Here is a 14997-nt window from a genome sequence, read left to right as displayed (position 1 = left end):
TTATTTTAATCATAAATACACATACAAGGAAATTCCACCTTGTGAAATCCGAAGGAAGTACCTGTGAAGTATTTTTGATCTGGTGTTTATATATATATATATATATATATATATATATATATATATATATATATATATATATATATATATACGCACATGTGAATGTAGTACAGGCTAGAGTGAGTGTAGTAGGTTGAAAACTTCCTGTGAGCAGAGGCATCCGCGTGGCTCAAACGAGCATGCGTTTGTCACCTAAAACTCACTGTTTCCATGGAGGAGGATGGAATGCTGTGAAATTGGCACAACAGTAGTCAGTTCAGGGTCGTGTTTTGAAAATTGAAGTTAAAAACTGAATCGGTAGGCTTATGCGTCTTTCTCTTCGATCTCTTCCTACACCGTAGTTTCCAAACTTTAAGAATAGAGCTTCTCACAACCACAATCTACTATATTAGAAACACTTACACCACTCATGACCAATTAGAAACATTGGTAATAACATTAAATATATATGAATGTCTAGGGGAATAGTGTAATAGCGGGGAAATAAAAAATTTTTGGCTCTCTTATTCAAAGTTAATTATATATGTTAATATATAACCCACATAATGTATATTTATAATATACTTATATTGGTGTGTTTATATATATTTGTATGAATGAGTGTGTGTGTGTGTGTGTGTATATATAAAGGCGATTTATAGATGGGTATAAAGAACAGTTGAAGTTGTTGTACTGTTCTTTAAAAGAACTTTAAACAAGAATCAACCGTCAATTATAACTGTCAGGGTTATGTTAAATAAATATAATTTTATTATGTCAATAGTAGAAGACATAATAAAAGAAGAGCAGACCATAAACAGGAAAACTACAGGAAATAATAAATAATTTCATACAAACACCACCAAATTCTTTTCAGGTTCTATTTGTAATTACATTTATATTTTTATGCACTTAGTAGATGCTTTTATCCAAAGCAACTGACAGCGCATTCAGGCTATATATATATATATATATATATATATATAAATATATATATATATATAATCTTTTTTTTTTTTTTTACCTAACGTGTTCTCTGGGAATCGAACACACAACCTTTTGCACCGCTAACGGAATGTTCTAACACTGAGCCACAGGAACACAATATACATTTGAATGGAGTAAATGTACAGCATAGAGAGAGTGTAGTAGCTTGACAACTTCCTGGTGGTGCAATGACTTGGTCTTTGAGCTGGTCTTTTTCAGATGGTGTGCACATGGCTGTATGATTCTCCATTTAATAATAGTGCCCTGATCCATCCGTCTCGTTTGATCCATCTCCCCCTTCTCCCACATTTCAATTCCAGAGTGTTCTTCACTGCAATTTGAATAATCCAAAGCTGCAGGAGTTCCGGTTCACCAAGGATGTGTTTGCAACTGTAACATAGAGCTGTTGGTCTTTCTCTAAACGAAACACCCCTGATAGAGAGGCTGTACACAAATCTGATGATGCATCTGGGTCCAAACTGCAAAAAGACTTGAGTAGCTCCTTGACATCCTGTGTCTTGGGGTCTATGCTCCTTATGGATTGCTTTAATCCAAAAGAAGTAGAAGGTTTGGAGAAGGTGACTTGGGAGTAGATGAAATAGATTCCGGGATACTGAATGGTCAACTTGTCCCGTTTGTTGCTAAACCGTACGTCCTGTAGCAGCGATTGCTCTTCATCCCAAAGAAGACTGTTTGTCTTCAAGAAGTCAGAATTCTTATCTGGTGGCATTAAAGGAAGGAGAACTATATTATCACCATACAATGGCTGGGCTTAAGCTTTATTACATGATTTGATTTAATACTAAATGAATGATCATTCTATTACATTCACCTTTATGTTCGCTCAGAGCAGTCATGTGTGCAGCTGGTCCAATGACGTGTGGCCCTCCAGTTAACTTAGACACTGCAGGATAATCCAAATTAAAGGGTTACGAGAAATAGTGCATCATAAATAATTTGACACCAGATTGCTTGCTAAATATTAAAAGCAAATTTTATTCAGTGAGAAAAAATAAGGTAGGTATTTATTTTTATGCTAACATGAAAAAAATCAAAAGTCCATTGTGTAACATGTTTTAGATAAAGTTAATAAGATTGGCAGGTTAGCAATACTTACATTTTTCATTTGCTTGTGAAACCTTCGGAAAGAAGTAAATCATATTAATGATACATAAAGTAATAGTTGTACACAATATTTTTTCGAGGAGTGTCAAAATATTCTAACCATGATTTTTGAACGTTTGAAATAAACCTTAAATACCTTTGCTATGGCAGCTTTATATTTTTCCATCAGTTGGCCACATTCTGTCATTGAGTCTTCTCCCATACTGCTATCCGCACAGTCCTGTAGTCTCTGTAGGCTTGTCATGTCTTCGTGATAACTGCCCTGGAGCTGCTGAAGATGAAGGAAAAGACATTTATGAATGTGTTTCCCCTAATGTTTAAAGAATTGATAGTAAATATACACAGAGGTTTATAAAATCTGATCACAGAGAACCCAGTCAGTATATGGCAATGAAAAAGGCAATGAAAAAGGTTTTATAAGGGTTTTATTTGAATTTTTTAATAAGCTTAGTAATAACCATTTAATGACAGTATGTGTTTTACTTTATCAACATACTGCCTGAAACTGATCATAATGGAAAACGCATGAATGCACTGTTGCTATAGTTACCCTGCTGGTGAACTGGACTTACGTTTGTGCATCTGTTTGGTGAAATTTGCCCTCTAACTTGCACTTTATCATTACTGAAACATTTGAAATCCCTTCTGAAACTAACACTTCATTGATTTGTATATCAACCTGTCTGCTTGATTCACTGATTTACTTAATCTATGAGTTGTACATAATCTGTTTTAAACTCTATATATGGTTTGCCCCGAAAATCTGCCCAATTCGATTTCAATGATGCTTTAATTATCAGTCATGCTTACTTTGGGATAATGCATATTGTTATTGAGTCACACCTTTGACATATAATTCATAGGGTGAGATTGCATAATTTGTTGGGTAGTTTGGTTTTAACTTCCTCTTGAGACATAAATGCTGGTTTTTGTTTGCTTTGTTTCTTTGATGCACAGCATGCTGCCTTGCTCATAAACCACACAACCCAGGAAATACACATGTGAGATCAGGCCTCACAGACTTTTAAGTTTAACTGTTTCTGTATATTCTGACACAAAATAACCATTTCCATTTCATCTCAAATTGCATTATTTATATATATATATATATATATATATATATAAATATATATATATAATTTACATTACATATACAAATACATTTGAAAGTTTAGCTCATTCGCTCAAAATTTATATATATATATATTTTTTTTTTTTTCTTGAGTGAATGACCTAAACCAGGGGTAGGCAAGTTCGGTCCTAGAGAGCCGCAGACCTGCAGAGTTCAGCTTCAACCCTAATTAAACACACCTGAACAAGCTTATCAATCCATACAATAAGGATTACTACGGTACAGGCAGGTGAGGTCTTTTTTTCAAGATTGGAGCTGAACTGTGCAGGACTGCGGCTCTCTAGGACCGAACTTGCCTATCCCTGACCTAAACTTTTAAATGTATTTGTAAACTTGATACAGAGACACTTTATGCATTTTCTCTAAAAATAAATATGAACCTGATGAAGACACCTTTTACACCATTTCTAACACAAAACGCATTATGAATTATTGCTACAAAATATACTAAGCTAAATATTGAAAAAAAGCATCATAAGCAAAACCATAAAATAATCTGCCATTTAAAAGTCTGTTAACTTCTAATCAAATAATAAATAACTGAAATATACACAAACAGAGACACACACACACACACACATACATATATATATATATATATATATATATATATATATATATATATATATATATATATATATATATATATGTATATATATAATGCAATAAATTTTTCTTGGGTGAATGATAAAAAAACCTTCTAATGTATTTGTAAACTTGATCCAGTTCACGTTATATACTTTATACATCACTTCTATCACAAAATGCATTGTCAATTATTCCCTAGCTACAAAATTTTCTAAGTTACATTTTGAAAAAAAGCTACATAAGCAAAATGACAATGATACGTTACCATAAAATAATCTGCCATTTAAAAGTCTGTTAACTTTTATTACAATTCTAATTACCTTAATATTTACACACTCACACACACACAATCTACAATTGTATGAACTTAACCTTGTATTTCACATAATTTTTTTTTTACACCCATGTAACCTGCAGTAGATACAAACTTGAGCACCAAGAGAATAGCAGTTCATACCATGTTGAGTTTCTGGAACAGGTAGAGGAAGCCTCCAATGGTCAGTATCATTAAGAGCAGTAGCATCACTGACAGAAACTTGACTAAAGGTGAGTTGCCCACTGGCTGGGGTTTGCTGTATCCTGTCCGTGGAGGCACCGGTGGGGGATTGTAGCTACTGTGAAAGGTGTTTATCATGATGAAGAGATGACAAGTTGACAAGAGAAGAGACGTGTACTCCTGTGGCACCCATGCAGTTCTGGAGAGCTGCTCTCAATGCAAGCAAGCTCATTTGAATGCAACTTCCTGAAAGTTGTCACCTTTTCAGATGGGCTGAGACTTACGGCATATGTGTTTGTGAGCAATTTGGCGTAAATAAGCATGCATTCTCATACCAAGTACTAGAAAGGCTTGGTTCCATGAGGTCACACATTTTCTACACAAAGGTCATTGTTTTTGCAGATACGAAATCTGCAGTTTTAAATGATCTGTTTTCTGCCTTTAACAGATTTTGTGAATAAGTATTTGTAAAGATTTTTTTTTATGAACTAATATCAAAATGTAAGCCACAAAATTTATGAAAAACATTACATTACATAAAAACAGTAAACCAGGTGGCATCTTTACAAACAAATAATGTTAGCTCTTTTCTCTGAAATAACTTTTTCTGATCAGTTTTTGCCATTACTTTTAACCAACTGATTCCAAAGTAATTTTTAGTGTATGTAAAAAGGCGTTCCTCCTCAAGTTCACACAGGTATCCTATTATAGGAACATTGACTATGAATATGATTCACTAATATCTGACAAAACACAAAATGTCCAAATACTTTGCCTTTCGTTAGTCAAATGGGGCCTCTTTATTTTTATTATTTTATTTTTGGAGAGTACTCACAGGAGAAACACATATGAAACTTGTTATTTATGAGCCATAACTATTTTCATTTGATAATCAAGGTCGATAAGTTACTAGTTTACCACATCTATGAAAGATCCTTGAAAATATATGAATATATATATATATATATATATGTATATATATATATATATATATATATATATATCTGCCGAAATTTGACCTAATTTTAACCACCAACTTTTGGTCTCTGCTACCTATTCTCACAACTCCACTTGAGCATTCTTGACGTCTGTTTGAAGTTTTAAATGTTTTACATTGCTGTATCTGTAAATGAGTGAGCATCTATATATATATAGGTTTACATGTGTAAGTGTTTGTTAAATACTTTATTTTTGAATTGTTGGACCTTCATTGCCACCTTAATGTTGGTCATAAATTATGCTTTACATCTAAACAGAAACGTTTATCATTCAAATGTTGACTGTCGACAAAAGAAAATGCTGATTATCTGGTATCGATCAATCTTTTGCAAAAGAAAAACACACAACAGGTTTCACATGAACTGGAGCGTCTAACCTCAGTTCCACCCCCACTGATTTTTTTCTTTCAGTCCTTCTGTCAGGGCTCACATTTTCCGAAGTCATCAGTATTAAACGCATGCTTTATAAATTAAAAAATAGATTTTCACCCACAAGGCATGAAAGGACACATCTGGGACCTGTCATCAGACCTTTATTATTAATTGAATCATCAGAAATAATATAAAATGTTATTTCTGCGTATTGTGAATGGATGTGGGTGGACGTGAATATATGTTTCAGTGTTTTGAATATGCAGTGCTCATGAGTAAAGTGAGGTCATTTACAGTGAAAAATATTGACTCTTATCACGTTATTGTGTCACAAAAGAAAACTTAGCTTGAAAAAAAAACTGCAATTCTAGATATACTTACAGATATCCCTTAAAATCAAGGCTTTATTAGTTCTAGTACAGTAGTACACTAAGTACAAATTGTTGGTATTAAAGTAAATAATAATCTAATATGAAAAACAAAACACATTAAAAACTCCAAAATCATTACTGGGAGAAAGAATACAACACATACAATGCAGACTTTGTATTAACTGCTTCTTTTTCCAGGGATGGGAAGAATGAGTTTGTAAAGCACGTATGACTCACTATGTGTTCTGTGAATGTTGGTGAAAAGATGAGAGACTGTGGGCCTATGGAACTGACGACGAGAACGGCACATATTAACATGTTTACACTTTCTGGAAAATGTGCAAATGATGCAGGATTGAAGCCCCAAAATACTCCAGCTGGAATAATGACGTAATTACATGTCTGTGCGTTATAACATGACTCACTATACATTATACAAATCTTATAAAGTTTTGTAAAACTTAATAAAATATGTTACTTGATATGATAACATTTAAGTAAAGCATGGAGATATCAATCAAACCTAAAAATATGAAATAATAGTCTATAGGGAAATTTTCAGTAACTAACATGCCACTGACAAAAATCAATAATAATTTATGCACTCAAAAGAATCTGTCACAAGCAGCATATGGATATCGACTGAACTTTGCCCAGTTCTGTTATATGTGATTAAACATCAGTGGGTCTCACTGTAGTATGGCATGGGCAGTGGCTCCTACTGTTGGCGAGAAGCGTAACTACACACACTACATACAGCACTAACAGCCTAACACTAACTACTTCACTGCACTATTAGCAATGTGTTGTCTTTATTCAGAAGTTCATTATATAATCAGCATTTGTGTACAATTAGTGTAGTATGTTCTACATATATTTAAAAATACATTCTTATGTTCTAAAGTATTAATTACACTGACACTACTAACTTTAAGCCATAGGTCAGGGTGTGTAGTGGACTACTAAGGCCAGAGTGTGCTGCTCTTTTTTCTGAGGGCCCTTGATGGTGTGATGCCACGAGGGCCCGTCACAGGGCATGAGTACGTGAGGATCTTCTTTGCTGCTTTGCTGAGGATTTTGGATGTTAATAGATGGTTCTCCTTGACACTTCAGAAATGCTAAGAAGCACCTGTAGAACTGAAATGAACAAAGTCTGTTTATGTCACTGTAATGTACAACTTTTAGGGGTAGAGAAGATACAATATTGTCCTTTTAGGGGACGAGCTGATGTACCTGTAAGTACACTTACCTAGTCCGTGTTCTGCTCTGGTTCGCGGACAATGTACGACATACATTTTTGTGTCTGCACAGACTTGTGCATGGACAACCATGCATGTGAGCAATATGAGCTCTCAAAAACAAGGGACCACTAGGTAATGCACACGTGTCCTACACATTCATCTGCACTCATTGTCAATACAGAATTTTCTTTAGGGTCTGTATGCTCAATTTTACACTAGATTGAGTGTAACATGGAAAATGAAGAATATCTGAGCCTTAATGGTACAATTTTTGCACATATCTTTCTGACAGTGTAAAGACACACTTAAATATAACCATAACTAAAAAAATCAGAATTAATTCCATTCATTCTATGGACTAACCTGGTTGTTGAAAAGCACATATATGACCGGGTTGACCACAGTGCTGCTCTTGGCCAGGACTGAAGGCACCACGCTTGTTATGGGAGTGATCAGTCCCCTCCTGCCAAAGGTGGCCAGCAGGGCCACCACCCCGTAAGGCATCCAGCACAGCAGATAGCAGGATACCATCGTGACAATCATCAAAAGGATGTGGTTCTCTCTCCTCTGTGCACTCAGCAGGTTGATTTTAGTTACCTGATCCGAAAAAAATAAACACTTAATGCATATGTATTTTGTTTAGTCCACAAACATGACATCTAATCACCAATGTATTTTAATTTTCACATAGAAGTAGGCCTTTTCAAGCATCTAAATCAAGCTAAAAACCTCCATCTTGCTGCAGAGAACATGGACTATCCAACAGTTCATGATGTCAACATGCTTAGTATGAATTAGCTTGCCATGTGTGTTAGCTGTTTGAAAATAAAAGGAACACTGGCAGATGGCTCCTTTATGTGTCAAATGATGGGAGTCGTGATATCTACCCTCTGGAGTCTGTTAACCTTCCTTATCCCCTTCCCATCATGAAGTAATCTGTCTGTATAAAGATCTCCTGCCAGCCAGGCACAGAATGTGAACTTCCAATCAGCGGTGGCGGCAAATGAGAGCTGATCAGTGAAGCTGAGTTCCCTGCACAGGCTCATGTCGTCATTCACACCTTTTACATGCTCCATTTGTCCCAAACAAGGTGATTGTGATTGTATTGGCAGCTCCAGCTTGGCTAAGTGTTTTGTCACCTGTGTAATCCTCTGGAATGGTCCTTCAGCAATTTGAACGATCAATATGACATTGACAAGAAATATTAATTTGAAGCAACATAAACAAATCATCTTTGAGTCTGCCAATGGTTTAATATACACAAAATTGTCCTCCATTCATAAACACCATCAAAAGTGCTGGTAATTGTTTCTGAATGCATTTTCATTCAGCTTTCCATTGAACAGTGTAATGGAAATCAATTTCATACCACATGTCTGGAATGGCTTTATGTTATAAATGCAATTACTTATTCAGACATGTTATTGCCTGATTTTCACAGCTCTCTCTTCATGTAAAACCCCTTTTTGAATCCCATCAGAATCCCATGTTTGTGTTTCTAAGAAAAGCCTGAGGGTTGTAGTGAATGGCCCACTCATATGTGTAATGGAAGCTGCTCTTTCCATTTGTCAGATACACAGTGCGGCGCAAGCTACCGAACAGAGTGGATCCTGGAGGAAATACATTTGTTACATAAGAGTTTGTCACCAATAGTAACAGGCTCCTCGTTCTAAAAATACCTCAGATGGTGATTCATTCATAGAATTGCTCTGGCAAGGCTCGCTGCCTTACTACCTGCTGGAAATGCTCATTACATATTCCTTCAGACAGTTATGTGTTTATGAAAGCTGCCTCAAACAAGGATGAGTCACAAAAACCTAAAGCCATCTTCACCCTGAACACTGTCTAACATGATGCCCCATAGTGCTTTGATCTTATTCCCTTAGCTGGACAAATCAACATCAAATGGATAAATAAAGAATCTAAGAGAGCAGGACCTGTTATCTGTAGCTTGCTGGGGTTGAAATGTTAATTGGACACTGGCTATGAGACATCATTGCAGATTTCTTGGTATAACAGCGTTATTTCCTCAGTAAGGACATTAACACGGTGAGGGGAGACTGTAGTCAGCCACTGGTGTTATACAACAGCACTGAGACTTTTTACTGTTTGTATCACTCTGTTCGCCAGTGTTTTTGTATTCGAGTCAATCTGTGCATTAGTGATCAGAATTTTACAGTTGCATTTCTCCAGGTTACATTGTTGCACCAGTAAGTGGCAGCAGGTATCTTTGTGAGTCACTGAATCATTCATTCAACCAATCTGTTCAAAAACATTGATTCATTCATGAATGAAACAAGTAACGTGCCTAAACTTCATACTAGCATACTGCTCTTAGACTGCATCTGATAATGCATACTTCCCTACCTATAATGGGCGAAAAACAGTATGTGAAAAGAGTAATATGTTTGAATTCACAGTATTCATAAAACAGTAGGTGAAAAGTACCCGCCGGACTTACTGCTTCCAGCTAGATTCTGAATTTCTTTTTTTCTCTATGCAGTCTCTATGCTATTTCTGCCCTAGAAAGATATGGTAAAAATTGTCTTTATGAGCAAGTCATTGAATCATTCATCATTTACGGTTCGACGATGGAGCCTTGTGAATCATCAATAGGACAATCGAACCACAAAGAACCTTGTGAACAGTTCTTAAAATAAGAATTTTTCTTAGTTTAAAGAACTTTTTAATGTACTAAAGAAACTTTTCCCACTATAAAGAACCTTTTAGTGCAATGGAATGTTCCAAGGATGTTAAAGGTTCTTTGTGGAACCATAAAGGCCAATTATAAAGAACCTTTTATATTTAGAGTGATAGTGACAGCCACAATTTTCTCTTCCAATACTCTAATAATGGGTTTAAAAATATACAGTGGATATAATAAATAATAACATATAAAAATAATGAGAGTCCTCTTCTCACTCACCCCTTTAATAATGAATAGGATTTTGCCATAGCAGAAGATCATGAGCATGAGGGGCAGAAGCAGACAGAAGATGAACAGGCACAATACATAAGAAATGCTGTTGGTTGAGCGCTGATGCCACTGCACTGAGCATGTTGTCCCGGGCCCTTCAGGTCCATAGCTACTCCAGCCCAGGAATGGTGGGAGAGTCCACACCAGCGAATAGAGCCAGGTTCCAGCCACACAGAGCCAGGCCCTGCGGAAGTCAGACATGTCTGCCTTGGTGGGGCGCAGCAGGGCGGCATAACGCTCGTAAGACAGTATGGACAGAGACATCAGAGACACAATTCCTATTTGGGATAAATAAAACAGATATGGAAAAACAGTCACAAAACAACCAACTTGGGATGCTCTAAATGTTTTTTTATTGTAATATATGTTAATATTTGTATTGTATCTATTGCCTGTTTACACTAAATGCTGTAAAGCAATTACAGCAATTTTGACAACTTTATGTCACGCGGGGGAAAATGAAAATAAACCCAAGTAAGACAAAGCAATTCACTGTGAACATCCGGGACAGTCCCTAGAGAGAAGTCTGAGGTTAAGTGAAAAAAAAAATTGTTATATAGTTATGCTCTCAACTGAGTTCTGCTCCTGGATATAAAAACAGCCAAAATTAACTGCAGCGTTGAGGTAGTGTTTTAATGAGACTGCTGTTGCTATATATTATAATAGAAAAAACTATATTGATTAAAAACATTTTCATAAATTCTAAAATAATCAATGCACAGTAGTTATGAACTAACTGAAATAACATAATAAAAAAACGAAATTAGTTTTAGTAGTCACTGAACACTTCATGCTGAGTCCAAGTAAATTTAGACATCAATAAACTGTTTCCTCTTCCTTTTTGTGTATTTAAATATTTTGAGATGCACAAGAGAATCAACACACAGCTGATACAGTGCGCAGGTATATATTTACTCTTGATTGTGTAAATGTGGGCACTGCTTCTTTCCTCAAAGGAATATTTATTTTAGATTCCTCAACTGATTCCTTAAGATTCCTTAAGGATTTCCTTAAGATTCCTTAAGATTCCATCAAGATGATGGAGCTAAAACAAGCCATTGACAACATATTTATTTCTACAGTCCAACTGTCAGAAATGTGGGTAACCACAGAGAAAAACTGTGAGCTTCATTCTCCTTCAGTGGGTTTGCACTGCAGTTCCACGTGCTCTGCACTTGCAGATCTGCAGATCCTCTAAAAGAGAAACAGAGGGTGTCACAACACTCCCACTACAGTATAATGTCAGATCACTGGGGGAAGACTGTGACTTCTGAGACAACATAGATGAAATCAAAATGGTCTTGAGCATTTGTGGAAATTTTTCAACAGACTGAAAAAATGGAAGCGTATGGTCTAATGTGAACTTGAGAAAAACCATGTTTCCTTTAAAAATGTATAAAAAAGTATTTTACTAAACTTTTACAGCACAAAACAGCAGTAAGTTCGGCAGTCAACAGCATGAAGGCACCCAGGTTAGTAAGATATGGCATATTAGGGGTGTGAATCTTCACTTGTGTCACAATTAGATTAGATTACGATTAGGCTATAATTTCAATGATTCTATTCAATTCACTATCACAGTGTTTAATATTGCTGCACATGGCTACATTTACATATACATTTTATAGCCATATCAAATTTATTCAGTGAACTTTTCATAAATTATATAAGCCGCCTACCTTTTTAAATAATTACAAATTAAGACAATTGTTGAGATTTTAATGAACTAAATATATCTTCAAAAAACAAGTAAATATATTGAAAAAAAATATTGTTTTTAATATAATATTTTTTAATACATTTAATATTTTCTCCCACCCCATTAGATGGATATAGCCTATATAGTCTTTCTTGGCTTGAACACGCTGTTAATATTAATTTATTAAATGCCCATGATTACTGTGTTCAAAACGTAACTTATTTAAAGATCAGCAAACCTAGACACGTGTGTACGCCAGAAAATAACACACAGCAGCACTACAAAGGAAGTTCGGCTGTAAGGTATCCTCTGAAATAACTTTTGAAACCTGTTACACCTAAAACTTTCCTGTTGAGTGAACTTAGTTGAAAAACTCACCAAAAAGCGAATTGGCGAAACCGTACCATTTGCAGCCGTGATACCCCAACAGCCATTTCCCGTAGAGACTGGAAGCGAAGCTGAAGGGAGTCCCAAACAAACAGACCAGTATGTCACTCACGCTGATGTTCAGCAGAATGAGGTTTATAGGTGTCCACAGTGAGCGAAACCTCGCAAAGATGAGCAGGACGAACAGGTTGTTGAGGAATCCAAACACCAGAATGATTCCAAGGCAGACGGCGGTCACCGTGTGGCCGGTTCGGCTCAGGCCAGGTGGGGGATCGTGGGGCTCTCCTGAACTGACATTTGCACTTTGATTGAGCGCATAAGTGTCTTTGTTGCTAATGTTCAAACTCCAGATGTAGACGACCATAGCAGCCTCAATGCACGGCTAAGTAGTGTTGACACTATGACTTTCCTCACAGATGTATTCACAGTTCTCATCTCTCCCCCTCACTGACGCGCATGAAGCCCACCATTAACACCCTGCCTCTGCTGCTGCTGACCTCCCTGTGTCTGAGAGGCGCGTGCATGAGCACTGGGTGACCAGGGTGCAAATTATAAGGGGTGGGAGAGAGGTCAAATATTATTTTTTGGTGCATATTATCTTTTATACACTTATATATCGTTTCCGTGTTGATAAATGCTGAACTCAGGACACTCTCCAATAAGACACTAATACAATCAAGTTCGCCTGAGGAAGTAACCATAGCAACATTGCGCCGCTCACACGCTTTGATCAGAATGCGATGTCATAGCCTATATGTTAATTATAGATTTGCATATCAGCAATACAAATTTAAGTGTTTTGTAGATATTTTTTTAGTGACGTTTAGTTTATTGTGCTAGTTTGGCCAAATGGCAGCTTAATTTAAAATTACCTATAGAATTCGCATTTAAGGTCGACCGGGTGCGCAAATCTTTTGATTCAGATTTTTTTCTCTCTCTCTCTTTCTTTTTCTTTTCCTTTTTTATTAAACGGTACAAAACATCAAACCATTTAGGCAGTATATTCTACAAACGAAACAAAGAAAAAAGAAAGTATACACCGATACAAATCCCTTAAGAAAATTTAACATGGTTAATTTGTAGTTACCATGGTTTAACTATGGTGTTTATTTATTTATTTTTATTACTGTATGTGTATGTGTATGTGTGTGTGTGTGTATATATATATATATATATATATATATATATATATATATATATATATATATATATATATATATTTATTATTATTTTGTAGTAGTAGTAGTAGTAGTAGTAGTAGTGGTAGTAGTAAGTTAACAAAGTAAAAAACAAAACAAAAAAACCTTTGAAACTTATTAGGACACATAGGATGAAAATCGTTTCACTGCACAATTTCCCACTGCATGGGAAAACATAACTTTGGATAGTTTCCCTATACTTGTCTAAATCTAGATCATCCTTGAATAAAAAAAAGACGTTAAGAGCCAGATTTCTGATTATGTGAAGTTTATCAAACAGAAAAATAAATAAATTAAGTTATATTTTGCTATATTCTGTTTGAGTAGTCAAACAATCCAAATAAAACATCTTTAAAACTGTGCTTGTAATGTTGTTGGTTTTACAGAATCAAAATTATATTGTTGTCTGATGAATATGCTAAAAATCTCTCTATGAGTAATGAGTATGTTAGCTGTTACAGCACACCCTGTGTCATGACACTTCCCAGTCTCCCCTATGTATAAAGGTTCGATATAATCAGTATTTAATTTGCTGGGGGAAAAATACTGCCCATGATTAAAGGGTATTGTGTAAAATTAGATTACAGAAAATATATTTTTTTAGTTGGCCATTTGTAATTTCTGAACAGGATTTTTATTTTATTTTTGGTATGGATCTTTACTTTCCTTTTTTTTCATTAGGCTCTATCAAAAGAAGGTTAGTTGTATGAAGTGGTTCATGATGTCCATGTGAAGTAAAAGCCTGCTTAAATATTAAATAAATATTATGCATCATTCAAAGACACCTGGTATTGCTGTACCCTGAGAACCAAAAGCAAACAAAAAAGTTTTGTTTGGTATATTTTAGTATTACAGATATAACCACATGTACGGCTATATTCCATGTAGTATAAAATGTTCACTTCAAGTTTTCTCCATTCACTCTTTCACAATAGCTGCATTCTCCAGTTTGGGATCCATCCAAAGGAATGTAATCTGTGCTCTCATTTTCACAGTTATTGATCTTTTGTGGTCCTCCAGTTTTTATAATTCACATCCTATTCAAACCTTCTTCATTTGATTCCTCAAGTAATCGACTGGTGCTGATCAAAAGTTGCTAACTTACAACAGCCAAAATGCTTACTTCAAAATGTACATAGTCAAATAAAAAAAAAGAATGTTTTTGACACTCTTTGAATCATTTTCAAATAGTGCTGTAAATCATATATATATGACCAAAACAGGTGATAACCGCACATTGAAAGTAACTGTTTTATAATTGGTTGTGTGGCTGTGAGTTTTGATCCACTCCAAGGAGAGTCCATACGAAACAATTCTTTCACAATCATGTTGCATCCACCTTTGTGATGATTTCCCCTGTGGAGCCCACATGGTTTTATAATATAT

The 14997-nt window shown here is 35.4% G+C and overlaps 2 protein-coding genes across 4 annotated transcripts; both read right to left on the bottom strand.

Moving 5' to 3' along the window:
• Positions 1 to 1054: 1054 nt before the first annotated feature.
• On the bottom strand, positions 1055 to 4575 carry LOC132113606 (CD40 ligand-like). 3 transcript variants are annotated; one of them, XM_059521455.1, is made up of 5 exons: positions 4329 to 4575; positions 2288 to 2422; positions 2144 to 2165; positions 1859 to 1930; positions 1055 to 1746 (listed from the first exon to the last, which is right to left on the bottom strand). In XM_059521455.1, exons 1-5 carry the CDS (start codon positions 4503 to 4505, stop codon positions 1355 to 1357), a joined length of 798 nt encoding a protein of 265 aa, XP_059377438.1. In that variant the 5' UTR covers positions 4506 to 4575; the 3' UTR covers positions 1055 to 1354. The 3 variants fall into 3 exon arrangements, with proteins under 3 accessions (XP_059377438.1, XP_059377440.1, XP_059377439.1); XM_059521457.1 differs by having other exon boundaries at positions 2288 to 2419; XM_059521456.1 differs by lacking the exon at positions 2144 to 2165 and having other exon boundaries at positions 2266 to 2422.
• A 2328-nt stretch (positions 4576 to 6903) lies between these two features.
• LOC132113605 (pinopsin-like) lies at positions 6904 to 13063 on the bottom strand. The gene is made up of 4 exons (XM_059521454.1): positions 12404 to 13063; positions 10276 to 10604; positions 7713 to 7946; positions 6904 to 7245 (listed from the first exon to the last, which is right to left on the bottom strand). Exons 1-4 carry the CDS (start codon positions 12774 to 12776, stop codon positions 7051 to 7053), a joined length of 1131 nt encoding a protein of 376 aa, XP_059377437.1. The 5' UTR covers positions 12777 to 13063; the 3' UTR covers positions 6904 to 7050.
• Between the last annotated feature and the right edge of the window lie 1934 nt (positions 13064 to 14997).

This window comes from Carassius carassius, chromosome 33 (genome assembly GCF_963082965.1).
Source record: "Carassius carassius chromosome 33, fCarCar2.1, whole genome shotgun sequence".
NCBI classification, from domain to species: domain Eukaryota; kingdom Metazoa; phylum Chordata; class Actinopteri; order Cypriniformes; family Cyprinidae; genus Carassius; species Carassius carassius.
The sequence above is the reverse complement of the archived record's forward strand: the minus strand, read 5'-3'. Positions and strand labels throughout refer to the sequence as shown.

Excerpts from the sequence above, each read along its gene's own strand:
- LOC132113606 (XM_059521456.1), bottom strand. The coding sequence starts at position 4,505 with ATGATAAACACCTTTCACAGTAGCTACAATCCCCCACCGGTGCCTCCA. Across the intron at positions 2,423-4,328 it reads TGTTCCAGAAACTCAACATG|CAGCTCCAGGGCAGTTATCA; the intron begins GTATGAACTGCT and ends CTTCATCTTCAG. Across the intron at positions 1,747-1,858 it reads TGCTCTGAGCGAACATAAAG|ATAAGAATTCTGACTTCTTG; the intron begins GTGAATGTAATA and ends TAATGCCACCAG.
- LOC132113605 (XM_059521454.1), bottom strand. The coding sequence starts at position 12,776 with ATGGTCGTCTACATCTGGAGTTTGAACATTAGCAACAAAGACACTTAT. Across the intron at positions 10,605-12,403 it reads TTTCGCCAATTCGCTTTTTG|GAATTGTGTCTCTGATGTCT; the intron begins GTGAGTTTTTCA and ends TATCCCAAATAG. Across the intron at positions 7,947-10,275 it reads TCCTATTCATTATTAAAGGG|GTAACTAAAATCAACCTGCT; the intron begins GTGAGTGAGAAG and ends TTTTCGGATCAG.